Below are 26,962 nucleotides of genomic sequence, written 5' to 3'. Positions count from 1 at the left end.
TACTTACATTGGAAAATATAAATCAGTTGCTCTCTCAAGAGCAATGATGTCTAAACTCTGACAATTCAAAACAAAAAATAGGTGGGATCTCTCCCACTGGGGTTAACGTGAACTAAGAATCCATTGGACCTCAATTCTAAAGTGACTATGGTGGTTCAGATTTAAAATTTTGGAGTGTCTCTCTCTGACCCCTCTCTCGTTCTGTCTTTTCCCTGCAGAGAGTTCTGGTTCACACAGCAGAGACAACTTGTCTCAGATATTTCACGGAGTTACTGCTTGAGAAAGGACAACCGCTAATGCTGGTAGGATATGCCGGCGTGGGAAAAACGGTCTTCATAGGGGACACGCTGGCGAGCCTCTCTGAGGATTACGTGGTGTCCCGCGTGCCTTTCAACTACCACACAACGTCTGCAGCTCTACAGAGTAAGTGTTCCTCTTGTCTACCTACCTTCCAGGGACAAGAGATCAGAAACGGTCAAGGCCGTGACATGCAACCCAGAGAGATGGTGGCTTTCTCTAGGCTTTAGACATTTTCTTAGGCCTCAGAGGAATTTTTAGTTATCACCATTCTGGGTAAATCTACTTTGTTCAGATATTGTGATTTTGGCTTTTCTTATCACTCATGTCTTTATTGGGGTTATTATTGTGAGGACAGCATGACATCACTCATGTTCATTGCTTTACCTCTCGACTACTGGGTTTCCTTTAGTCAGTTTATGGGGCCTGACCACTCTGAGGGTATGCACCCAAGGAACAGTGCGCTGGTTACCTTTTCAAGTAAGAGATTGATTTAGGAGAAAATCATTCAGACTGTGTTGATGAAATGACAGGCCATGAGCTGTTAATTAAATCCCAGGAGAACTATAAGAAGAAATTTAGACTGTTGAATAAATGTGTCAATATAATCAAAAGAACCACACAGATTTGGGGCATTCTAAGTTAGGAAAGGCAAGCAAAGTAGACTTTGGAAGCAGAGGAGAAGTAGTAGAAAGGGCTGATATTGGTAGGTCTGTCACTTGGTTCAGGAGATTAATGGGGTTATATTGGGGGAGGGGACAGCAAAACTTACTGTTCAGTTGTTTATTAAACCTGCTGAGTTGCCCTGAATGTGGTTTCTGTGTTTGGAGAGTTGACAAATAATTAGATACCACATCCCAGGCACACACTCTTCAGGATTTCCTACACCCATACTTTTCTCTCAAATATATTGACACAAAGTCATACAGGCACATGAAGAAGTATAACTGGATGTATACACAGCAGAGTGTCTTCATGCAATAGCCTCTTGTACTTCTGCACTCCAATGGCCCGAGAGAGGTGTGGGGGACTCTTTTGAGCTGTCTCCAGATGCTCCTCCAAGGGTGACAGAGAAGGACTGAGAGACGAGGCTGGGCCATGCACTAGAGTGGGTGCAGGGGAGGAAGGTGCCCAGGTCAGCAATGGCATTGTCTGCAACACCCTGTGTGACATCAGGCTGTAGATGTTGACTGTCCAGGAAAGAATAGGCCGATGAGTTCTGGCTACAGGAGGGAGGTTGGCAAGAGAACTTGACATAGGAGGTGACCAGAGGCACAGCTCTGGTATTAGCCTGCAGAGAGGTGATATTTGAAGCCAAAGAGGGGTTGAAATGGACAGAAATGAGAAAAAAATTAAAAAAGCACCAAGGACAGAAAATTACATCTTACCTGATTGGACAGAATTATATGTTGGTTTCAGGAATTCTTGAGAAACCTCTAGAGAAAAAAGCCGGTCGCAACTATGGCCCAGGAGGAAATAAAAAATTGGTTTACTTTATCGACGACATGAACATGCCCGAAGTGGACTCGTATGGCACCGTTCAGCCCCACACTCTGATTCGACAGCACATTGATTACGGGCACTGGTAAATGATTTTCTGGGTTTTACTCTCCACTGAAGTCTCATTATTGTTACTATGGAAAAACATTTGCAAATGGAATACCCTGATGTCTTGAGGAGCATTTCCTGTGATACCTTTTGGGTTTCACTTTGTATCGTCTTTTCATCATCTTAAGTGGCACAGATTCCCTTTGTATCTTGGGAAGAGTTGAACTGAAAAGCAGTGTAGCAACATTAGCTGTCTGGCTTACGCATCAGATTCTTTAATACGTTAATTCATACTAAACTGCATAGAGAAGCGTGGCCTTGTTCTGCGGGATGTAACCATCTGGTAATATCTGGTGCTGCAGTCTGAGTCACCGTCCCTCCCCCCGCCCCATTAACTCGAGGGAGACCCCCAGCCTCGCTGTGGGTATTTCTGACCAGAAATAGAGTCACCTGAGAATCAATAAGCAGCAGTAGCCTGTATTGATTCGGCTCTATATGTGGGTTCTGCCAACAAAGGAGCTGTGTCGCCTTCAGTTTTCCGAGAGTTTGTTTTCATGTCCCTGAGATGACGCTGACACGCTCAGCATCACAGAGCGATTGCAAAGATCAGAGGAGACAATTGGTGATGAAGTCTTGTCTGAACTGGTGGGTTTTGTTGGGCTGTCTGTCATCTCTAGTTTTTAGATTGAAGGTTCTGTTTTCTGTCTCTCAGGTATGATAGACAGAAGGTGCTGCTTAAAGAAATCCACAATTGTCAGTACGTGGCCTGCATGAACCCGATGGTGGGCAGTTTCACAATCAATCCCAGACTCCAGGTAGGGGGTTGAGTCCTGCTCTCTGTCAAATAGCCCCTAAATACCAAACTCAGACATTGTGGGTCTTCATTCTTGGTGCTTTTGAGTACAAGTTAGGGTGACTACTGGACATTTGGTTAAGCATGTAAGCTTTTTTTTTTTTTTTAAATTATTAGACTTTCTTAGGGCAGTTTTAGGTTCACAAACTGTCTCAGCAGCTTAACGGAAAGTAGAGTTCCCATGCACTCCCTCGCTCCCAGCCTCCTTTTACCCTCCTGGAAATAGCTGTGTGAGTGTGCTGCATTTGTTACAGATGATGAGCCAGTACTGATAAATTATTATGATCTGAAGTCCAAGTACACACTAGAGTTCATTCTTTGTGTTGTACATTCCATGTGTTTTGGCAAATTAATAACAGGTGTCCACCATTGAAGTATCATCCTCTATCTATCATCTTTACTAATAAAAGACAAAAATGCTAATTGACTGTACCTTCATTATGCCCCAAGCCATGCCCACCAGCCAATCAGAGTGACTATGTGCAAATTAACCCAACCAAGGTTGCGGCCGGCAGCCACAGAGCTGGAGCAAGCAGGAGGCTTGATTGCCTTGGTTGCCTGGGCAATGGAGGAAGCCAAGCTTCCCACCTGCCCAGAGCCGGCTGTGGCCTCCACTCATGGCAACAAAGTTTCAATTATAGAAGACAAATAAATCCCAGATACCTGCTTCCAGCCAGCCTCCACTGGGAACTTGGGTGGCTGGGGGCCATGGCCAGCCTGCAAACAACCATCAGCCCCTCACCCAGGATGGCCACACCCTCATGGGGTGAGGGTCACCGCTGGGGGGCTTGGCCATCCTGAAAACGGGCCTCAGCCCCTCACCCAGACTGGCCAGGCACCCCAGCAGGACCCTCCACCCTGAAGGGGCTGTGGCCAGCCTGCAAACAGCCCTCAGCCCCTCACCCAGGATGGCCAGGCACTCCAGTGGAGACTCCCACACTGAAGGGGGTGTGGCCAGCCTGCAAACAGCCATCAGCCCCTCACCCAGGCTGGCCAGGCACCCCAGGAGGACCCCCCACCCTGAAGGGGCTGTGGCCAGCCTGCAAACGGCCCTCAGCCCCTCACCCAGGCTGGCCAGGCACTCCTATATAATAAAAGGGTAATATGCAAATTGATCCTAAAAGCAGAGACCGGGAATGACTGGTCACTATGACACACACTGACCACCAGGGGGAAGATGCTCAATGCAGGAGCTGCCCCCTGGCGTTCAGTGCGCTCCCACAGGGGGAGCTCTGCTTAGCCACAAACCAGGCTGATGGCTGCCGGTACAGCGGTGGTGGTGGGAGCCTCTCCTGCCTCCTCAGCAGCATTAAGGATGTCCGACTGCAGCTTAGGCCTGCTCCCCGCTGGCAAGTGAACATCCCCTGAGGGCTCCCGGGCTTCCAGAGGGATGTCTGACTGCCAGCTTAGGCCCAATCCCCCCAGGGAGCAGGTCTAAGCCAGCAGGTGGTCATCCCCCAAGGGGTCCCAAACTGCGAGAGGGCACAGGCCAGGCTGAAGGACCCCCCTGAGTGCACAAATTTTTGTGCACTGGCCTCTAGTATATATATAAGCCTAATGTGTAAATTGTCCCTTTGGGAGTTCAACTGGGAGACCGGGAGTTCGATCGCTCACTATGATGTGTGCTGACCACCAGGGGGTGGCGTGGAATGAATGAGGGCCCCAGCTGGCAGCTGGCAGCTGGGGAAGGGAGGCCCTGGCTAGCAGCCAGAAGGCCCCGATAGGCCCTGATCACTGGCCAGATGTAGGGACCCTACCTGTGCACAAATTTCATGCACCGGGCCTCTAGTACTAGTACATAATAGTTTCACTGTCCTAAAACCCCCCTGTGCTTCTCTTATTCATCTCCCACGACTCCCTACCCTTGTGCCCCTACACAAATCCCTAGCAACCACTTGATCCTTTTAGGGTCTTCATAGTTGCACCTTTCCAAAATGTCCTATAGTTGGAATCTTATAGTATGTAGCCTTGTCAGATTAGCTTTTCTCACTTAGCTTAAATATGCATTTATGGCTCCTCCATGTCTTTCCTTGGCTTGGTAGCTTCTTTCTTTTTTATCACTGAATCATAGTCATTGTAGGGATGTGCCACAGTTGTTTATCCAGTCACCTATGGAAGGGCACCTTGGTTGCTGCCACATTTTGGCAATTATGAATATACTGTTATAAATATTTATGTGCAGTTTTTTGTGTGCATATAAGCGTTTTCATAATAATCGCCACCATCATCAACAATGACATACATGTAACAACAGCATACAGCAGTCAGTATTGCTTACTCACTTACCTGGAGTCAGCGGGGGTCGGTGAGGTGAGTGATGTTCTTGGTTGGGCTCATTCACGTGTCTGTGAGTTACTGTTTGTCAGCTGGAGTTATTGAGACATGTGGCTCTGCTTCATGAGTCTTATGCATTAGAAGGGGCGTAGAATTCAGGACAAAGGTAGAACTTTAACAAGCCTATGACAGTAACTGTCACACGGCCACTTCCAGTTCATCCTGTTGGCTGTCAAGTTACACATCCAGGCCTGGAGTCAGAGTGGACGGCACTCCAAAGTTAAATGGCAATGAGCATGGATGAAATGACAAAAATAAGGCTTTTGGGGGAAAATCTACTGGTACCATTATAATTCCTATTTTTTACAACCCTCCTTTGTGTTTTTCTTTCCAGAGACATTTCACAGTGTTTGCATTCAACTTTCCATCCCTGGATGCTCTGAACACCATCTACAGCCACATCCTTAGTTTCAACTTCCAGCAGCAAGCGTTCAGTCCATCAGTTCTCAGGAGCGGCCCCACACTGATACAGGCAGCAATCGCGGTCCATGTGATGATGGCACGTCACTTCGTACCCACGGCTGTTAGATTCCACTACCTCTTTAATCTGAGAGACCTGTCCAGCATCTTCCAGGTACCTGGATGGCTCTCTGTGATGCATCTCAGGTGGAGGAATGAATCTAGTAATATTCATGGCGTTCCGTTATATAACTTAGTTTAACACTGCTATTTACTTATTCTTTCATTTTATACCATCCACTCCTCTGGGAAGTAAGTATGGCGGGTTTGTTGGAGGACTTAATAGGCACAAGTTCTCAGATGCAGTATTTAGTTCCTGGGCTAGCTCTTGAAATACAGTCTTAGTTACATTTCTAAAAATGAGTATAAGATGGTAAATTTTCAAAATGTTGCTTATCATAGAGTGAAACTACTAATATATATGTACTACTATTATACTGGTTTTTTTTAACTCAATAAATTGCTAAATTCATTAAAGACGAACTTAAAGGAAATTATCTTGGAATATTATCACCTCTGAATTTTTAAGTTTTTAAAATTTTGCCTTCTAGGGGATTTTATTTGCATCTCCTGAATGTCTAAAGGGTTCAAACGATTTAATACGCCTGTGGCTTCATGAATCTTCTCGTGTTTATGGAGACAAACTGGTAGACACAAAGGATTGTGATTTGTTTCAGAAAAAATTGCTGGAAACTGCCTGTAAATATTTTGAAGTAAGTGGAGGAATGTCAGAGGTCACTGTTCACTCCGGCACTGACTGGCATTGCCTATGGATGGGAATAAGATGTGCAAATGCTTGCCTTGCTCAAACAGCTCTGATTCTGGAATACAGTCGTTCTGTACATGGGAACATCCCATCCACCTACCCATGGCTTGATCTGCACGCTTTTCCCTTGCTAGGCCACGCCGCCTCCAGATGGATCATTCTGGATGGTTGGCATGACCATGTTTTCTCTTCCTCCTCCTGCAGGGTGTAGACATCCATGTCCTGCTTCAGCAGCCCCTCATCTATTGCCACTTCGCCAGTGGTGGGGGAGACCCATGCTACCTGCCAGTGAAGGACTGGGAGGGGCTGAAGGCGCTTCTCACAGAGTCGCTGGACAACTACAATGAACTGAATGCTGCCATGCACCTCGTCTTATTTGAAGATGCCATGCACCACGTGTGAGTTGACTCGTCACAATGCTTTTTGTACAAAGTGAAGGTACTCATAGTCATTGTGTTTCAATGGGTCGTACTGAGCACTCTGAGCTATCAGTTCTTTCTATCGTTTCCCATACAATAGAAAATGTAGTGTCTTCATAAACTGTCACGATCTTAATAATGTCTTACATGGTCCACTTCTTTCTGAAGTGTCATCACAGCCATAATTTCTACATAATCTATCCTGTTAGGTAAAATATTAACAAGGAAGAAGACCGGTGACCCCTTCAAAGTTATAAAGTCCCTAAGTGGCAGAGACAGGATGGACGTAAACGGATTTTCACTGATTAAGCACGTTTAGGGAGTGGCTACTGCATGCTCAACAGGAACATTGCCAGTCTGTTCAGTGTTTTTGTGCAAATTAGGAAAAAAGGGGGGAAGAGCATGCTTTCTTGACAGACAATTAGGAAAAGGCCTGTGTCCTGGTATAGAGCTTGGCTGTCAAGGCTCTCACTCACCTCCTGGACTGGGCACCTCATGCAGTGCACTGAGCATAGGGCATCTGCAGGGCCCCTGTGGTCTGATATTGTCGTAGGTACTGGGGATGGAGCAGCAAACAGTCCAGTCCGTTTTCTAGGTGTGCTTACATCTTAGCGATTCATATGGATATGTACAAGGACATGAACAAATAAGCAGAAAAGTGTCAGAAAGTGATGTGTCACACTGAGAAACAGGATGGGTTGACTCTGAGAAATAAAATATGTGGATTCCTAAAGAGAAACTGAGTATCTATGTGAGGAGGTGACATTTAAGGTGAGATCAACATGATAAGCAAGAGCTGGGCATGGACAGATGTGGAGGAAGAACATTCTGGGGGAAGGCAAACTTCTTGTGGGCCCACGGTTGAACGTTCAGAAACAGAAAGAGGGTTATCACAGCTGCAGGAAAAGCGAGGGGAGCAGTATGTGCATATATGACAAGGCTGGAGAGGCAGGAATGGGCCTCACTTCTGCAGGGTGCTTCCTTGTAACCAGGGGAAGATGTTTTGATTTTATTTATTTATTTATTTATTTATTTATTTATTTATTTATTTATTTATTTTAGTTTTATTGCTTAAAGTATTACAAAGGGTATTACATATGTGTCCTTTTTTTCCCCTGCCCTTGACAATCCCCTGACCTCCCCTACCCCCCAGTGTCTTATGTCCATTGGTTATGCTTATATGCATGCATATAAGTCCTTCGGTTGATCTCTTACCGCCCCCGTTCTGACCCCCTCCCCTCCCCAGCCTTCCCGCTGCAGTTTGACAGTCTGTTTGAGGCAGCTCTGCCTCTGTATCTATTTTTGTTCATAAGTTTATAATGGTCTCTATTATCCATGAATGAGTGAGATCATGTGGTATTTTTCCTTCATTGACTGGCTTATTTCACTTAGCATAATGCTCTCTAGTTCCATCCATGACGTTGCAAATGGTAAGAGTTCCTTCCTTTTTAGAGCAGCATAGTATTCCATCGTGTAGATGTACCACAGTTTTCTAATCCATTCATCTACTGATGGGCACTTAGGCTGTTTCCAGATCTTAGCTATGGTGAATTGTGCTGCTATGAACATACGGGTGCATATATCCTTTCTGATTGGTGTTTCTGGTTTCTTGGGATATATTCCTAGAAGTGGAATCACAAGGTCAAATGGGAGTTCCATTTTTTGTTTTTTCAGGAAACTCCATAGTGGCTGCACCAGTCTGCATTCCCACCAGCAGTGCACAAGTGTTCCTTTTTCTCCACATCCTCTCCAGCACTTGTCGTTTATTGATTTGTTGATGATAGCCAGTCTGACAGGTGTGAGATGGTACCTCATTGTTGTTTTGATTTGCATTTCTCGGATGATTAGTGACTTTGAGCATGTTTTCATATGTCTCTTGGCTTTCTGAATGTCCTCTTTAGAAAGGTGTCTATTTAGATCCTTTGCCCATTTTTTGATTGGATTGTTCATCTTCCTTTTGTTAAGTTGTATGAGTTCCCTATAAATTTTGGAGATTAGGCTCTTATCAGATATGACAGTGGCAAATATGTTTTCCCACGCAGTGGGCTTTCTTGTTGTTTTGTTGATGGTTTCTTTTGCTGTGCAGAAGCTTTTTATTTTGATGTAGTCCCATTTGTTCATTTTCTCTTTAGTTTCAAGTGCCCTAGGAGCTGTATCAGTGAAGAAATTGCTTCGGCATATGTCTGAGATTTTGTTGCCTTTGGATTCTTCTAGAATTTTTATGGTTTCCCATCATACATTTAAGTCCTTTATCCATTTTGAGTTTATTTTTGTGTATGGTGTAAGTTGGTGGTCTAGTTTCATTTTCTTGCATGTATCTGTCCAATTTTCCCAACACCATTTATTGAAGAGACTATCTTGACTCCATTGTATGTTCTTGCCTCCTTTGTCAAATATTAATTGAGCATATTGGTTCGGGCCAATTTCTGGGCTCTCTATTCTATTCCATTGATCTATATGTCTGTTCTTGTGCCAGTACCAGGCAGTCTTGAGAACAGTGGCTTTGTAATACTGCTTGATATCTGGTATTGAGATCCCACCTACTTTGTTCTTTCTCAGGATTGCTGTAGCTATTTGGGGTCTTTTTTTATTCCAGATGAATTTTTGGAGAGTTCGTTCTAGATCTGTGAGGTATGCCGTTGGTATTTTAATGGGAAGTGTGTTGAATTTATAGATTGCTTTGTGTAGTATGGACATTTTAATGATGTTGATTCTACCAATCCATGAACACGGTATGTTCTTCCATCTGTTTATGTCTTCCTCTATCTCTTTTTTCAAAGATGTTTTGATTTTACTCTAAGTTCAGTGAGATGCTTTTGGACAGATTTGTAGCATGGGAATGACGTGATTTATTGAAGTCTGAGCAGCTTGTCCTGGCTGCTGCTGTGTGGGATTCCATCGATTGCACTTTTGGGCCAATGCTGTGTGGGATTCCATCGATTGCACTTTTGGGCCAATGCTGTTCTACTGGTCACATTCATGTCTCACTGGCTGTATTAGTTTGCTGGAGCTGCTGTAACAAAATGTCGCAAACTGGGAGGTTTAGAAAAGTAAATGTTTATTGTCTCACAGTTCTGGAGGCAAAGAGTGTGAAATTGAAGTGTCAGAAGGGTCAGAATTCTCTCCTAGCTTCTGGTAGTTCCTTGGCTTAACTCCAGTCCTCACGTGGCGTTCTCCCTCTGTGTGTCTGTGTCCAAATTCCCTTTTATAAGGACACCGGTTGTATTGGATAAGGGGCCCACCCTACTCTAGAATGACATCATCTGAACCAGTTACTTCTGGAATGACCCCGTTTTCATATAAGCTTATGTTCTGAGGTACAGCTTTAACATATGAGTTGGAGGGGATACCATTCAGTTAATAACACTGGTCTTTTTAGTAAGTGGTACTTGGGCAAAGATTAAAATAATGAAATCGTGATTAAAAGTCAGTCAAGAAAGAAGGAAGTATGTGAGGAAGGACATCCAAACAGACCAAAACATGTGGGGAATTCAATTTTTAAAAAGATCTACTCTTTAAAATGCTTAGCCCAAAGTGCCTAAGAAAAATTGTGAGGCCTCTGCATTATAAGCATGCTAAGTATTGATTGTTTTATCTATCCCTTTGCAGTTGTAACACCCTGATTACCCAATTTTAGTTGGAATCTATGACCATGGTGGTAGCTACATTACTAGTAACTCTGTGTCTGGTGGGGCAGGTCTACACTGACTGTTTGAATGCCTGGGCTCAGGCGAGAGGGGGCTCAGGCGAGAGGGACTCCTGCTGGGAGTCTTCATGTAACCCTTCCACAGGGAGCGCTCAGGGGCCTGAAACGGAAGGCTGTTTCTTTGATCAGGGAATCTGAGCTCGAAGCTGATTCCCTGAGTCAGAGGTGGCTTCGGAGTGTGTCCTCGGGTGTGGTAGAAAGGGCCGTGGCTGCTTAGAGAGTCCGGTGAGGTGCAAACCTCAAAGCGTACACTGAAATGACATGAAAACCCTCTTTGTAACTTGGGGTTTCACTCGTGTCAGAGCAATTTTACAGCTTTCCCAAGGTGGTTTTGTTGTGTGGTCACATTCAGTAAAATCTAAGGGTTGGCTGAGCTTGTAAAAAAAAGCCCATCTTTTCAATTATTGAAGGTTTTCGGGAAATGCTCACGCGTGCTGGTCCTAGTTGGAGTGACCCCAGCCCAGCTTCATTTTTTCAAGAAGCGCTCTGTAAAAAACCCTCTATGTGGACCAGTCAGGCCTGCAGTTTCAGTTCATTTCAGAAAAGCAACCTCGAGCTAGCGCCATGATGTCCAGTTTGGGGTTTTTTTGGTGGTTTTTTTTTTTTGCATTTGGTATCCATATGTTTATATTTTGTTTGTTGTTTTTCTTAATATCTACAACATAATTATGATGTCTTTCTTCAACCAAACCCATGTTTTGATCATGGTAAAGCCAACTTATTCCTGTTTTTAAATGTAGCAATAATATCAACAGCTTCAGCATTCAGAATTTCTTCAATAATATAGGGCAAGGGATTAGCTGGCCTTGCTGGAAATCTAATTTGGTGATTCTGAAGGATTTTAGCAAATTTTCTAGAGTGTTTGAGGCCCAGGGAAAGCTTTGGTGTGAAGGAAGTAAGAATCATATAAAAGAGGCGATTGCTTAACCTGCGTGAAGTAAATCACTTGTGCGAGGTTTGGCGGTCTAAACAAATCCATTCTTTCCAAATTAATTCTATGGCAAAGGTTTCTGGCACGAAGACATTCTCCCTTTGACGTCCTGCACAGATGTTGATGGGAAGGGTGGGATTATATTTGCTAATCAAACAAATCCGAGGCATTGATCAAAGACCTGTATGTGCGTTCTCGAGTTTTGGTGGAGGGTGCTTACACAGTAAGAGAGTCCAAGATGCTATTAGCAGAGGACGGTTTGTTAGGCAAACATGGCGAGGGCAGATGCAGGCAGCATCTTTGATGGGGAAACAGAAGAATAAGAACTAAAAGATTGGAAGAAACATTGGAATTTAGCGTCTAAATATTTATCTAAAAAATGAAAGAGCCCTAGTCCCAGGTTTCCCGCTGCGGTGGGTGCGCTTTTTCTCACCAGGTGTCGCATCAGCCGAATCCTCCGGGCGCCTCAGGGCTATGCCCTCCTGATTGGAGTGGGCGGCAGCGGCAAGCAGAGCCTGTCCCGGCTGGCGGCCCACATGTGCAGCCTGGAGGTCTTCCAGGTCACCCTGACCCGAGGCTTCGGGGTCCAAGAACTCCGGGTGAGTAAAAGTGGGGGGCCCCCTCCCCTCGTCAGTTCCGACTCCCAGATTTGGCCAAGGCCTCTCCACCCAGCAGAGGGGGAGGGCAATCCCTTTAGAGGATTTAATTGAATCCCTCTGGCTTTTTCTCCTTGATGGTCAAACTAGGCATCGTAAATGTTTATGGATGGTTATAGGTGTCTACGCCTATAGTCCTGGCTCGGGAAATATTTTATTACGTACTTGCTTCCTTTGCATAGACCACACCTGATGTGCAGCACTGTCAACATTCCCGTGTAAAGGAGGGAGAAGGCACTGCCTCTGCAAGTGCACAGGGATTCCTCCCACGTGGGATCAGGTTATGACACTAAAATGCAATGGAAATACATTCAAGAAACTCACCCGTCTTTAAACTTTTGCTTTTTTATTCCACCTTTATAAGTGCAAATAGGTTCTTTCCACTTTGGTTAAGATCATGACCATAAAATTCAATGGAAACACATTCAAGAAATGCATGCGTTTTAAAAAATTTGCCTTTTTAATCACAACCCTACCTACAAAATAGTACTTAGAATTTGTGGCAAGTGCTGTTTTAAAACATAAAACCCCAAAGCACATGCTTTCAGTATTACTGAACGAAACTAAATAGTCAAAACAAAAAGTGTTTTCAATGAACTAGACAGTCATTATCAAAATGAGCAGAAATGTCCCTACACTGTCTGGCCTGACCGAGGCTTCACCGAGTTCACATCTACTCCCCCAGAATGGAACCCCCCAGCAGCAGCCTGCTTTCATCCCTCTGCGCCAGGAAAGCCACAGACGTGACACCCTCACACTCATACCAGGCCTGGAGGTGATGCCATGCTCTTTGCCCCCATAGCAGGTCCCAGAGAGGAAAGAGCATGTCAGCAGATGGCGAGTACACCCGGCAGCTCTCCTGTGATAGTCACTCAGTCCTTCCCAGCGCGCGCGCACACACTCCCTGCGTCGCGTCAGCATTTTAACAAAACATGAGTGATGGCCTCCTTTCCTTACAGGTAGATCTAGCCAATTTGTTCATCCGAACCGGAGCCAAGAACATGCCCACGGTGTTCCTGCTGACAGATGCCCAGGTTCTAGATGAGAGCTTCGTCATGCTGATTAATGACTTGCTGGCATCAGGTGATTAAACCAACACCTTTCTTGAAAGCTCTTCCCCAATGACAAATGGTCTGTAGTCCCAGTGAACTTTAAAGAGAGATCGTCTGTCTTCGAGATGCCGGGGCAGTCTTTGGGGAGAAACATATAAACCTAACTAATTTGTGGTGCACCGCTTTCTTAGTGTGCTCACGGAGGTGAGGTGCTCGGAGGGGCCTTCAGTGGAGTAAATGGGGTTCCTACGTGTACGAATTCAGTGTGTCGTGTGTCTTGTAAATGCAAAAAAGGAGAAAAGGGCATTTCTGATTTTCCCAGTCTTACTTTGTCAGTTGAGCTGAACTGTGTATCGTAAAGCATTTTGACCATTAAAAAAAATCATTATCTAACGTTTAAATTGTGAGGGTCTTTCAGTAACTCTTCTTACTTCTTTGGGGGCAGGAGACATCCCCGATCTCTTCAGCGATGAAGATGTGGACAAGATTATTTCCGGAATCCGCTGTGAAGTCCGTGGCCTGGGCATGGTGGACTCCAGAGAAAACTGTTGGCAGTTCTTTTTGGCCAGGGTGCGGCTACAGCTCAAAGTAAGAGACGCTCGCTTTCCTGGCATATTATTTAAAACCTGCGCTGGGCACTCTGCTGTGGTTCGATTTCAGGATTTATGTCCCGAGTTTGAATTTGGGACATTCATTCCGTAACGACACATCCAGTCATTAGTGTGAAAGGCCATTTGCGTTTCTGCAGGCCCAGGTGTGGAGCGTACCTGCCTAAGGTTTCCCGTGATGCTGAGCTCCTACACGGCATCGTGCTGCGTGGGCTGTGTGGCACGCGGTTGAACTGGACGTGGTCTCGGTCCTTGAGGAGCTGACACTATGACAGGAGATAAGAGCCCTCACAAATAATTGTAGTCGGGGCCGATGTAAGCAGTGCGGGGTTTACAGAGGAGCTCCGTGTCCTTCCTAAATGCCGTAGGCCCTGCCAGAGGAAGCAGTGTGCCTTGTTTCAAGTGTGGATTGAAATTCATGGGGAAAGGATGGGGTGGGGAAGAACTTTCAGGGGAGGAAATAGAATTTATATAAAACCTAGAGGCCTGGTGCATGAAATTCGTGCACTCGGGGGGGGGGGTCCCTCAGCCTGGCCTGCACCCTCTCGCAGTCCAGGAGCCCTCAGGGGATGTCTGATTGACAGCTTAGGCCTGCTCCTAAGTTGTCAGTCAGACATCCTTAGCACTGCTGCATGGGAGATGCTCCCACCATTGCTGCTGCGCTCACCAGCCATGAGCCTGGCTTCTGGCTGAGCAGCGCTCCCCCTGTGGGAGTGCACTCACCACCAGGGGGCAGCTCCTGCGTTGAGCTTCTGTTCTCTGGTGGTCAGTACGCATCATAGCGACCAGTTCTGCTGTTTGGTTGATTTGCATAATAGCCTTTTATTATACAGGATATGGGTATATATAATATGTCCTGGCTGGTGTGCTCAGTGGTTAGAGCATTGGTCCCCCACACTGAAGTGTTTTAGATTATATTCCAGGTCAAGGACATGTACCTGGGTTGCAGGTGTGATCTCTGGCCCCAGTCGGGGCATGTGCAGGAAGCAACCAATGGTGTTTCTCTCTCACATGGATGTTTCTCTCTCTCTTCTCTCCCCTTCCTTCCCTTCCACTCTCTCTAAAAATCAATGAAAAAAATATCCTCAGGTGAGGATTAACAACAACAACAAAGAATAAGGGTGGACTGCACAGTAGATATTTGGAGAAACCCAAGACTTCGTGTTAGGAGAACTAGGTCAGTCAGGCTGGGAAAGTAAATTGGGATGAGGAAAGGAGGCTGTAAGTCATTTAGGGAGCAGTGGGAGAAGTTTGGGCTAAGGAAGTGAATTATATCAGCACTTGAGGGCAAGTAATATTACTCAGATGACCTGAAGCTCAACCCCAGGTCCTTCCCCCTAGACCCGTGGTTGGCAAACTGCGGCTCACGAGCCACATGCGGCTCTTTGGCCCCTTGAGTGTGGCTCTTCCTAAGCCTTAGGAGTACCCTAATTAAGTTAATAACAATGTACCTACCTATATAGTTTAAGTTTAAAAAATTTGGCTCTCAAAAGAAATTTCAGTTATTGTACTGTTGATATTTGGCTCTGTTGACTAATGAGTTTGCTGACCGCTGCCCTAGACGACTCTATGCTGCAGGGTAGTTTGTAGAAATAGAATAGAACCAAATAACGGCAGCAGTGAAGAGCAAGTATGATAACGGAACACGAAACGCCCCCAGCTCGTGGCAGGATGCCAGTTTAAGGAAAATTCCGGCTTTCTAGGATAAAAATGGTTAGCAGCCTAGAAAAGTTACTGCTTTGCTACTTCTAATGTTGTCCGCCTGTCAAGTTACTGACAAGTTCCAGGGCTTTGACAGCCTGGGGCACACAGGAGAGGGACCAGACAGTGACATTAGCCGTGAGTATACCTCTGCTTGGAGGGGGAGAGTAATTGTAAGGTTTCCTTCCACCCCACTGTGTCAAATTCCATATTAATCTCACTAGCAATTCTGGGCTGAGGTTAGAAGATAAGAACGTACAGTTTAGTTGCCCAAAGTTTTCTCCTCATCAAAAATGTCACTAAGAATATGTTTGCCAGGTTGTAACAAGATAGATTGTGATAGATATGCATCAAATTTTCTCCATGAAATAGCAAAACAAGTACAGTAGTAGAATTTGAGACAGGCATGTTGTAAATCACTGGTTGTCAGAGTCTGTTCCTCAGAGCAGCAGAGTGAGTATCACCTAGAAACTTGCTAAAAATGCAAATCCCCCAGCTCTTCCCACCAAGGCCTCTTGAGTCAGAGACTCTGAGCAACCTCTCTTTTAATAAGGCCTCCTGGTGGGTCGGAGGCGCGCTGAGTTGTGAGACCGGTCGTTAAAAATCATGCTAAAGCGAGCATTCTTTACGCATGTCTTTTATACACAACTTTGCTTGCTTCTGTAGACTAAATTCCTGGGAGAGGAATTGCTGGAATCCATAGGTACGGCTTGCAGAGGGTTTGAAATACGCCTGCCGACGATCTGATGCTCTTCTAACTCAGGTGGGGGCCAGGGCCTCTCTCCTTGCAGCTGGGGGGGCTTAGGACAGCCTCAGCTACCAGAGCAGAACGGTAAGGCGGAGTGCTGCTGGGTAACTTCTGAGGCCACGTCACAACGGGCCGACTTCCCACCGAACTGTGTTGGGTTTTGTTTATAAGAGTTCTCTCTCTGTCAGTTAGCCTTATGTATGTGCCTCAGATATGCCCCGTTCTTCATTTGCCTTTTAAATGTATATATGTGTGTTTATTTGTTCATAACTTTAAAGTTTTAAGAAGTTGTTACGTTAGATTAATCAGCATTTTCCTTTATGGGTCTGGGGGTTTCTTGAAATTTCGGATCATGTTTTTCTCTCCAAAATTATAAAACACTTCACTAGAAGCCGTTGGTACTCAATTGGATAACAAATAAGAGAATGAAGCGTCCCACTCACCGAGCCCAGACTAGCTCAGCGATCCCCTTATAGACCTTGGCTTCCTCGTCTCTCTCCTCCCGCGCTCCTCCCTGTGCCTCCTGCTTCCGGGTGGGAAGAAGACTTGGGGCTCTTTATATCACGAAACCAAAGCTTCCTCCTGAAGCTCAGGCTGATGTCTTACAGGCCACAGGTGTGTCACATGCCACCTCTACCTGCAGGGAGTCTGGAGAAGTGAATGCGTGATAGAGTGAGCTGAGGAGTTTCAGGTTATTTTTCCCCAAAAGGATATCTTTTTAAAAGTTTTTGTTGTTGTTGTTTTACTACTTGCCCAAGGGTATTTTTTTCCATTGATTTATTTATTTTTTTCTTAGAGAGAGTGGAAGGGAAGGGCAGAGACACACAGAAAGAGAGAGAGACATGGATGTGAGAGACACACATTGATTGGTTGCCTTTCCCAGGGCCGGGGATCGAGCCTGCAACCCAGGTATGTGCCCTTGACCAGAATCGAACCACAACCCTTCCGTCCAAGGGCCGATGCTTTAACCACTGAGGAAACTGGCTAGGATCCAAAAAGATCTTTAATCTCACAATCATGCATTTCTTCCTACTGATTTAAAGCACCATTATTATTTATTACCTGCCAAATAGCCATATTATTTGGATCTATTTCTAGATCCTCTATTCTCTCTTCTTGATACGCCTCTTTACTACTGATCCCAGCCTGGTATTATGTGAATTATTAAATTTTTTTATACATTTTTATATCTAATATCTAATTGCTCTTTCTTGTCTAGTTTTTCTTTGTTGTTCTCACCTGTTTATACATCTGGATAAACATCAGAATCGTTTTTGTCAAATTCTAAACACAGTGCATTTTGATTTTGATTGAAGTCATGCTGAAGGCTAATTTTATACTAGGGAGAATTTAATCTTTATGATAAATTTCTTTTGTAGATGGAATATTCCTTTCATAAGGTTTTTTATGGTGGATTGTTTGTGTATAGGAGGTGTTGATTTTTATTTATAGCGAGCCATTTCACTGCCTCTCTGATAGTTTCTGTAAGTCCGTTAATATCATAAGGCCTGCAGGTAGTACTTTGTCTTTCCTAATATTCTACTTATCTGCTCTTATCCCTCATTGCTTTGGTAAGTCTGCAGAAGAATATTCAATAATTAGTGGCTGTAGTGAGAATTTTGACTTTTATATTAATGAAGGTGTGTCTAATGTTTCACCATTCTGTCTTCTGTTGGCCTTTGCTTCAGGATAGATATCTTGTCAAGGACGTCTCTACCTATTACATTCCTTTCAGTAGCTGTTGAGATCCTTGTACTCACTAGTAATCGTGTGAAATTTTAAATTTTTATGTTGTTAAATCCATCAGTCTTTTCCTGTATGTGTTTCCTGTGATCTGTTTAGGCAGGCTTACCGAAGCTGAGATCGGTTTTCTAGTGATCTCTACTGGTGGTTAGTCTTCTTTCTAGTCTCATTTTTTAGTATATATCTTTGTGCAAGTTAGCATTTATTTTGGAGTTAGATATGGGCCATTTTCCCCCCATTGTCATAGGATTGCTAATTAAATAATGTCTCTTTCCTACTAAAATGGGTAGGAGGGCTTTTTGCTTTTCAGTTTAGTTTTGCTATGTTTTGCTTTTTAATTCTACAGAGGAGTAGGATATTTCCCTCAAATACTCCTGACCCTTCTTGGCCTTGTCACTTAGTTTGTTGTATCGTGAGAAAGGTCAGCAGTCAGTGCTGAGAGAAATAACGTGCCATAGAAATGGATCACCTTTTGGCTGGAAAACGGCAGCTTCTTTCTCTTTAATCCATATATATTCCCCAGTCCTTGGAATTAAAAAAGAATCTGGATTTGCTCTATGTTAGTTTCATATATTGTGACACGGGCATGTGCTAAAGACTCGGGATTTCTGATGAGCTGCTGTCTCCTTTGCGCGTGCTCCGAGCTGGGCAGCATGGGAAGCTCCCTGTGCTACGGGGTTGTTTGAGCACACCTGGCAGGTCAAGCTAAATGATGTGACCGTTGCCACCCCATTACCCATGCTCACCACCCAAAGCCGGCTCCCATTTGGAAGGCAGGGGCAGCAAGAACCTGTTGGCTGCAAAACATGACCTGTGATTCCCACAGGGCAGTTCCCATTAATGACGATCAGATGTGTGTCCTTGCATTGCCTGAAATAAACCAGTAAGTAAATGCCAAACGCCTTCTCTCCTTCACATTAGTACATGTGCCTTTTCTTACGTAATTTTTATCTTGCAGCTAGTACTTGCATCCTCTCTCCAGCTGACTTTAGTTAACCCCAGAGCTTTTCTTTCTTGTCCTCCTTCCTGGCCATCTAATGCCAGAGAGACAAGAACAGTTGACATGTAGCAGCCCCTGATTCATTCCCAAGATTTTACACATCTGTCTTTCTTGTTACATATATATCTATCTACTTAGGTGTGTGTCTATTGTCTGTGTGCCTATCTGTCATAGAGATCTATTTCTGATCATGTAAGAAATATATGCTCATTGTATAAAATTTTAAAATTCAGAACCATCTGAAGAAAATAAAAACTATGGTATTATATAACCTACAGATAATATTTTGTCTTTCCTCCTATTCTATTTATCTGCTCTTATCCCTTACTGCATTGGTAAATCTACAGAAGAATATGAAAGAATTAATAGAAATAGTGAGAATTTTGTTTCCTAGAAACAACTACTGAAAATATGTTGGCATGTTTCCTTTCAGTATTCTGTGTGTATATATGGACATACAAAGTACATATTCAGAACTAACTTTTTTTTTTTTTTTACATCCCTCACTGTTTCCTTTACCTCTCTCTGCCTTTTTGATTAGAAGGCTCCTACAGGGAAAAAAAATCAAATGATTCCAAGAACTTGGTGGATAGAGTGAACTATTTAACTCAAATGTACTTTATTCTAAATAACAATTGGTGCCAAACCTTTATCCATTTATACCCTTTGCCAAATTTCATATTGGTTTGTTAATATTTATATTGATTTATAAGAGCTCTTTATATATCTGAATAATATTTATATGTTTGTAATGTCCTTGTCTGTTTTTCATGTTGCCAGTACACTATAATTCTGCCAAGTGTGTTTACAGTGACATCTGTTTTACCTTTATATGTATAAAGTTTATCTGATCTTTCCTTGTGGCTTTTGTGTGTTAAGGCTTTTTAAAGAGGAATCTCCGTGCTCTGTGGTTATAAAATGTTATCTTGAATTTTCTTTAAATTAACTTAAGTTTTTAATGTGTAGCCTTAGATTGTTACATGCATTATAAGGTAGATTTTCTGCTCCCCCTCCCCCATTGTTTCAACACTGTTTATTCTATTTCGTCACCATTTGAAATTATTCCAGTCTCACGTATTGAACGCCTAAATATGTGTGTGGCGCTGTGTTACTGACTCTCTGCTATGTTCCTCACATCTGTCTGTGCTTGCATAAACACAGCTTTGTTTGTTGTAGCTCTACGGTATATTCTGGAAATCTAGTAGGGCCATATCCTTTCCTTTTCTACATTTAAGTATTTGTTTTAATTTTTTAATTACAGTTTGGATAAGTGTTATATTAGTTTCAGGTATATAACACAGTCATTAGGCATTTATATACCTTGCAAAGTGATCACTGTGGTAAGCCTAATATCTACCTGGCACCATATATAGTTATTACAATATTATTTGCTATATTCCCTACACTGTACTTTACGCTCCTGTGGCTGGTTGGTTGGATGGTTAGTTGGTTGGTTTGGCAAACACCTCTAGGGATATTATTTTATATCAGTTTCAGATATAAAGCATGGTGGTTAGACATTCATGTACTTTACAAAATGTTCCCCCTGATATTTCCAGTACCCACATGGCACCGTACATAGTCATCACACTCTTTTCGACTTTCGTGCTTTCGTGCTTTCCTTACCCATGACTGTTTTGTAACTACCAACCTGTACTTCCTAATCCCTTCGTGTTTTTTTACCCAGTCCCTCAACCCCGCTCCCCTCTGGCAACCATCTGTCTGTTCTCTGTATCTACGAGTGTTTCTGTTTTATTTGCTTATTTATATTGTTCTTTAGATTCCACATCCCATGACTGTTTTTTGTTGCTGAATTTGTACATCTTAATTCCTCCACCTTTTTCACTATCCTTCCAACCCCCCTCCCATCTGGTAACCATTAGTTTGTTCTCTCTGCATTTGTTTCTGTTTTGTGTTCATTTATTTTGTGTTTTTTTTAGATTCCACATGTAAGTGAAATCATATGGTATTTGTCTTTGTCTGACTTATTTCACTTAGCATAATACACTCTAGGTCCATCCATGTTGTCTCAAATGGCAAAATTTCATTCTTTTGAATGGCCTAGTAGTATTCCAACTTTAGAATCACGTTGTAGAACTCTACAAAGTGATTTCCTGTTGGAAATTATTAAAAGTGCCTAAAATTTGTTAATGTGGGGAAAATTAACATCCTTATAATAATGGAGCTCCTCAGGGAATGTGGCACACAGTTCATTTAGTCAAAATGCCTCTATTGCCCATCAGTGAAACAGGTAGCTATCTTTATGTATGTAACACAGTTCTCAAGTTCTTTTCTCAATATCTTACATTATTTTTTGCTCTTGCCAAATTTTCTAACTATTCATGGTAGAGATATGAGAAAGCTGGTGGAGGGAGGGAGGGTGCTTGCTTGTTTATTTTACCATCCAGTTCATTGTTGGGAAAACAGGCATCCACCCGCAAATTGTACAAACAAGTATAAAATTACAACTAAGCATATGAGAGATACGAGGGGTATAAGATAATAAAAGACAGGACAGTGAAGATTTTATTGAGGAAAAATGGTGAAGAAGTATCTCAGAGAATAAGTAGAAATAATCTCCTTTACTGTAGACAACAAAAGAGAATTTTAACAGCAGAAAGGAAAGGCTTAATCCCAGAAGGAAGAACATCCCTTTATATTGAGTTTGCATTTTGAGAAGCATGTTCATGTTCTTCACGTTTTGCTTACAGTTGGATGTGGGTTAGCAAGGACAGTATTGGTTCTTGTTTCTCCAACTGCACATGTGTGTAGAGTTGCTGTGTAGTGTCCTGTTGAGCAGGTAATCAGGCATCTGGTTTTCTGTTAAAAACAAAACAATAAGCACTGACATGAGGTTATGGGGCTGCAGAGCTGAGTGTGTGGGCAGTGCAGCCCTGAGGATGGGCAGGCAGCTGAGAGAGTGAATACAGTCTATATATATATACATATGAAAACATGGTGGGGATTGTAAGTCCTACAGTCTTTACTCTCCAGGTATGGATTTGCTCTTTGCTACATATTGGGATTCTACATTCCACTTCTTTATGAGTTGAAGAGTTTCGTTTTTTTTAAAGAAAACAAAGGCACTAAAACTCCCCCATGTAAAATATTATCTCTTGAAAAAATTCTGTACTGGTCAGTATTCATAAGTAAAAGGTCATGGGAATAATTTGATTGTGTATTACCTAAAAAGAAAATAGAAAAATGTATTGAAAGTATATACATTAAATATGCTGTTGGATCTCATAAAATAATTGAAATTAAAAAGTTATTGGGTGGGGCTGATACAGGAAGATGGAAGGATGATAACTAGAAAGTATTTTCTATGCTAAACCTCCATTCCTATGAGGATTCAGATCTTATCATTCTTGAAAAACACCGAGACTTTTGAGGATAAAGTTACAGATAGAAGCTTCTGAAGGAAATATGTGGGAGGGTTACTTCTGAGAATAAACTATATCAGCTGGAAAAAAATACAGAGTGACGGTAGCAATTCAAATTTCCATTACAAGAGGAGATGGACTCGGTCCTGTCCATGATATACGAGTAAATATATGCTTGCAGTGGGCTCTTATGTAAAAGAAATTGAAACGTATTACAAAGCACAGTGAAACGTGGGTTATTGCAAATGAGTCATAACACCTGTGTAGGGGGAAAAGGGAGTAGAAAATTCTATGGTGTGGATCCCCGAAGCAGGTTTCTGACATCCAAATGTTAGAGCTGCGGGAAATACATAGATGGTGATTTCAGGGTTTGCTTTTTATTTGTGAGAATTTACTTTTAGAGCACAGCTGTCTGAGACATTTTTAACTTTATTTTCTTAACCGACTTTTCTTTCTAATCCACTACTGGGAAGTACCTAAGCCACTGTGGCCATTTACAATTGCCAGGAACTATTTTGGGGGAAACATATTTCAGTTGCCTTCGATACTTAGAAGTAGATGATATCTGTTCAGGTTTGGGGTGCTCGCCTCCCCAAAACTCCCAACTCGAGGTGTGCTTCAAAGAATGGAAGTCTCGGACGGAGCCCTGCTACTCATGGAGTTTGTGTGGCGCACATAGCTTAAAACAGAGCTTAGAGTCTTAAATCCTGTTCTCTAAGTGAGTTGCAACCCCAGTTGTTTTTTAAGGAACCTGAACTAGCCCTTATTGCAAGGCTCCTTCTGGGAAGACATGACAGTATTCATCATACTCACCTGTGAAAAGCTGAGAGCTTTTCCTCTAAGATCGGGAACCAGACAAGGATGCCCACACTCGAAGGCATTATGCTAAGTGAAATAAGTAAAAAACTAAAACTCACAGAAACAGTAGAAAAGTGGTTGTCAGGGGCCAGGGGATCGGGGGAATAGGTAGAGACTGGTAAGCAGCATATAGACTTTATAAGGTCTGAGGATCTAATGTATAGTGTGACTACAGTTGATAACAGTGTTTTGTATAATTGAAATTTGCTGAGAGAGAACTTAGATGTTCTAACACCAAAAAAAGAGGTAAATATAGGGGGTGATGGATGTGTTAACTGACTTTCACAGTGTCTGAGTGTATAAAATCATCACACTGTGCTCTTTAAACATCTTGTAACTTTATTTGTCAATTGTATCTCAATAAAGCTAAAGAAGTAAATTACCAACAACATAACACCCTTTTCCAATCATTTGTCTATTTTTTATAAAGTTGTTGCTATGTTAATCTCTCATGAAATTAAGGGTAATATGATAGGGAAAAATGATTCCCTCCCATGAAAATATTCCTTGAGCAATAGCGTGAGTTTGCTCCAGATTGTCCATGAAGTTGTAGAGACTGTTTTAGAAAAAGAAGAAAACAATCGACAGTTTCCAGACATTAGTTAGCATGGGCTCGCATAAAAAAAAAAAAAAAATCTCACATAAGACTACCACCCAGGAAACCGGGCAGCAGGATAAACTCTGTGCTAGATTTCTAGCAAAACTGGAAATCGGGCAGTGAATTGGGTCAATAATTGCACTCTTCCAGCAATTTCTTAGGAAGTACTAATGTCCTTTCATTTCTTAGGAAGTACTAATGAGCAGGTATATTTCTCTAGTTTAGTTCTCAGCATCTATTTTAGATGATAGTTGGAATTTAGGTTAATAATGATTATCTAATTTATTTAAAATTTCATAAATGTTTTATTTCACTCTGTATGTCGAATAGAGACTTAGATTCGGTGAGTATGTCACCTACTGCAAAAGCATTGAACATGTAAATGTTTCCTTTAAGTATTCCCATAGTAACTTTAAAACTATTAGGTTTCGCTGTGGGTGGCAGAATCATCTGGAGGACTCATAACGCAGGCTGCTGAGCCCCATCCAGACAGCATGCCAGTAACAAGTGTAGAAATGTAATGGGTAGATGTGGTGGAAATTGTTAGGATCGCAAGTAAAGGATGCTATCTTTCCTGCTGCCTTGGCTACAATCATGTATAAATTAAGTTTTCTAAAATTGTCACAAATGAAGTTGGGTGTGGAAAACCCTCTTCTCAGAAAGGAGAAATATTCAAGTCTGGGGAGAAAAGAAGGCTGGTAGGAGAAACCTAAGAACTGAGATATAAGTGAAAATTATGCATTGTAACTGAGGTTCATTAACTTAGCACATGCAGTATTAGAGCGATCAATACATTTGTAGTTAGACTCTTGAATTTAATGAATATATGATTAGTCAGCTTGGGCATTATTAAAAATATTTTAGATCTTACATAGGATTTAGCTCTCTTGAGTTATTGAAGAGCCAAAGAAAATTAAATAAACATAAAAATATCTGTTGCCTGACCAGGGTGGCTCAGTGGTTGACCTAGGAACCAGGAGGTTATGGTTTGATTCCTGGTCAGGGCACATGTCCAGGGTGTGGGCTTGATCCCAGGTGGGGGGTGTAGAGGAGGCAACCAGTCAATGATTCTCTCTCATCATTGATGTTCCTATCTCTCTCTCTCCCCCTTCCTCTCTGAAATCAATAAAAATATATTTTAAAAAAATACATCTGTTAAATAAGATATTACATGACTCATATATGCTGGTGATTTTTATTATGTGAATTTTTAAAATACTTTAGGGGGAAAAATCAATCCCTTTGAAAGAGAGTGTGGAAACATATTCAAATTTAAATTAACTCAAATCATTAATTGCATCAATAAAACTTTTGATTTAAACCAGAAATTTGTAAAATTATTATCACAAGCATTCAGCAAACTGATTTTTTTACTCCTTTACAAATGTCAAGAACTCCAGTGAACGTACTTTACTTTAAATGAAAACAAAATAACCGATATGATAGAACAGTTTTTCAGAAAGTGTATCACACAGTTGTATGGGGCCGGATGAAGTAGTGACTGGAAGGAGAGAGAGGATGAAAGGGTTGGCACTGTTTTGTCATGTGATTTGGTTTGGTTTTTTTAAGATTGTAATAATGTTATTTGTGTGATAGAAAAGGATACATTTCCCACTCTTAAAGATCATCATAAAAATGTCTGAAAGGAGAGCGGCCCGTTGTAACGAAAGCGCCCAGCAGCCTTTCTGTCTGTGTGATGGGCAGCCCTTCGGGCAGGTTTCCCCTCCGCAGTGCGCGGGGGTCGTTGAATGTCACGGTTGGCTGTGCGCCTTTCTTCCCTTGTCCAGGATCGCACGGCACCGCTTTGCTCACTCATCGCCCCCTGTCTCTGCCCTGCCCCCGTGTCTCCACAGGTCATTCTGTGTTTCTCTCCAGTCGGTCCCACGCTGAGAGTGAGAGCTCGGAAGTTCCCAGCCATAGTGAACTGCACGGCTATTGACTGGTTTCATGCGTGGCCGCAGGAGGCTCTGGTCTCGGTCAGCAGGAGGTTCATTGAGGAAATCAATGGGATTGAGGTATGTCGTGTCAGCCTCTGAATATCTCTCACACACACACACTCACACACACACACACTCACTCTCACACTCACTCTGACCAAAAGTCCCAATAAATGTTTTCCAAATTACATCTCCTATCAGAAAGTTGTCCTTGTTTGTTGAAGGTAAGATCCTCTCTGTTAGTTTACATTCTGTGGGATATGATGGTTAACATTTTTACACCAAGTTGAGGTGTATGTGTGTGTGTGTGTGTGTGTGTGTGTCTGTCTGTACAGACGTGAGCATGTTCTACTGACGCCCTGACTCGCCAGAAGGCCAGGAGCTTGCGAGAGCACGGTGCCCGACACTGACCTACACCGGGCCGCAAGCTCCAACTTCCTCCCAGGTGAGTATTAACACAGGAAACACGGCGCACTGGTCCTTCTGTTCACCAGACCAGCCTGGTAACGTGAATGCGATAAGCAGAATCTGCAGGCAACAGATACCTACTGGCTCGCTCCCTCTAGTAAACTGGTATCCTGAACCCTCCTTGTAATTATTAGATGATAAAATTAAGCCCTACCTGATTCCAGGAATGCAGTGAGCCTGGCAACAGCCTAAGAAATTTGTGTTCATAATTGTGACCATTATTTGTCATATTTAATGATTTTTCCAGATTTTGAAGTATAGAATATTCCTGGTAGACTTTCATGCGATGTTAGTGTTCGTCTCCATTAAAGGGGCTCCCTTCGACTCTCCAGGAGGACACGGGATCACTTTGAATTCTAGGCTTCTTGTCACCTCGTCGCCTCTCAGAGAAACCTGAAGACAGACCTCCCTGGGAAAAGTTCGCAGTCACCACCCTTCCAAACTGCCTGATCCGAAAGGCACTAGATACAAATTAAACTGCATTTCTGGGGAGTTTAAATGATACTTTCATAGTCACTGTCCTTTTGCCTTTACGTCTGAACCCTCGAATTAAACGCTCTGGCGCGGGCTTTCTCCTGGCTAAGTTACTGCGACGGAGCTTCGATGTGCCAGTGACCATTGACATCTGCTGGATGAGGCGGGACTTGCATCATTTTAAGTCCAGAGGCTCCTGGCAGGTGCTACGCTCTGTCCCGTGGTATCAGGGCGCCTCCTGTAGGACGCCGAGTGCCACACAGGGACCTAGAGAGCATGTTCCCCTTTCTGTGGGGCTGAGTGATGCCTGGAGACAAATTAGCCAGATGATTTCATTTCGGAGCCGTGCGCTTATTTAACTCTCCCACCTCCCTCATTTGTTACTCAGGAGCCATCATTATAATTCCGAGCGCAACGCGGCCA

At 43.0% G+C, this 26,962-nt stretch overlaps 1 protein-coding gene across 1 annotated transcript in view; it reads left to right on the top strand.

Annotated features, from left to right (window-relative positions):
- DNAH11 (dynein axonemal heavy chain 11) overlaps window positions 1-26,962 on the top strand; it is a 195,634-nt gene that overhangs the window by 95,325 nt on the left and 73,347 nt on the right. Inside the window, exons 47-56 of the mRNA XM_036327931.1 lie at window positions 219-423; window positions 1,717-1,882; window positions 2,558-2,660; window positions 5,367-5,606; window positions 6,043-6,204; window positions 6,462-6,655; window positions 11,750-11,912; window positions 12,929-13,052; window positions 13,467-13,609; window positions 25,514-25,675. Coding sequence (XP_036183824.1) covers window positions 219-423; window positions 1,717-1,882; window positions 2,558-2,660; window positions 5,367-5,606; window positions 6,043-6,204; window positions 6,462-6,655; window positions 11,750-11,912; window positions 12,929-13,052; window positions 13,467-13,609; window positions 25,514-25,675 — 1,662 coding nt within the window. The remainder of the gene's footprint in view (window positions 1-218; window positions 424-1,716; window positions 1,883-2,557; window positions 2,661-5,366; window positions 5,607-6,042; window positions 6,205-6,461; window positions 6,656-11,749; window positions 11,913-12,928; window positions 13,053-13,466; window positions 13,610-25,513; window positions 25,676-26,962) is intronic.

This window comes from Myotis myotis, unplaced genomic scaffold (assembly GCF_014108235.1).
Source record: "Myotis myotis isolate mMyoMyo1 unplaced genomic scaffold, mMyoMyo1.p scaffold_m19_p_11, whole genome shotgun sequence".
Classification (NCBI taxonomy): Eukaryota; Metazoa; Chordata; class Mammalia; order Chiroptera; family Vespertilionidae; genus Myotis; species Myotis myotis.
The sequence above is the reverse complement of the archived record's forward strand: the minus strand, read 5'-3'. Positions and strand labels throughout refer to the sequence as shown.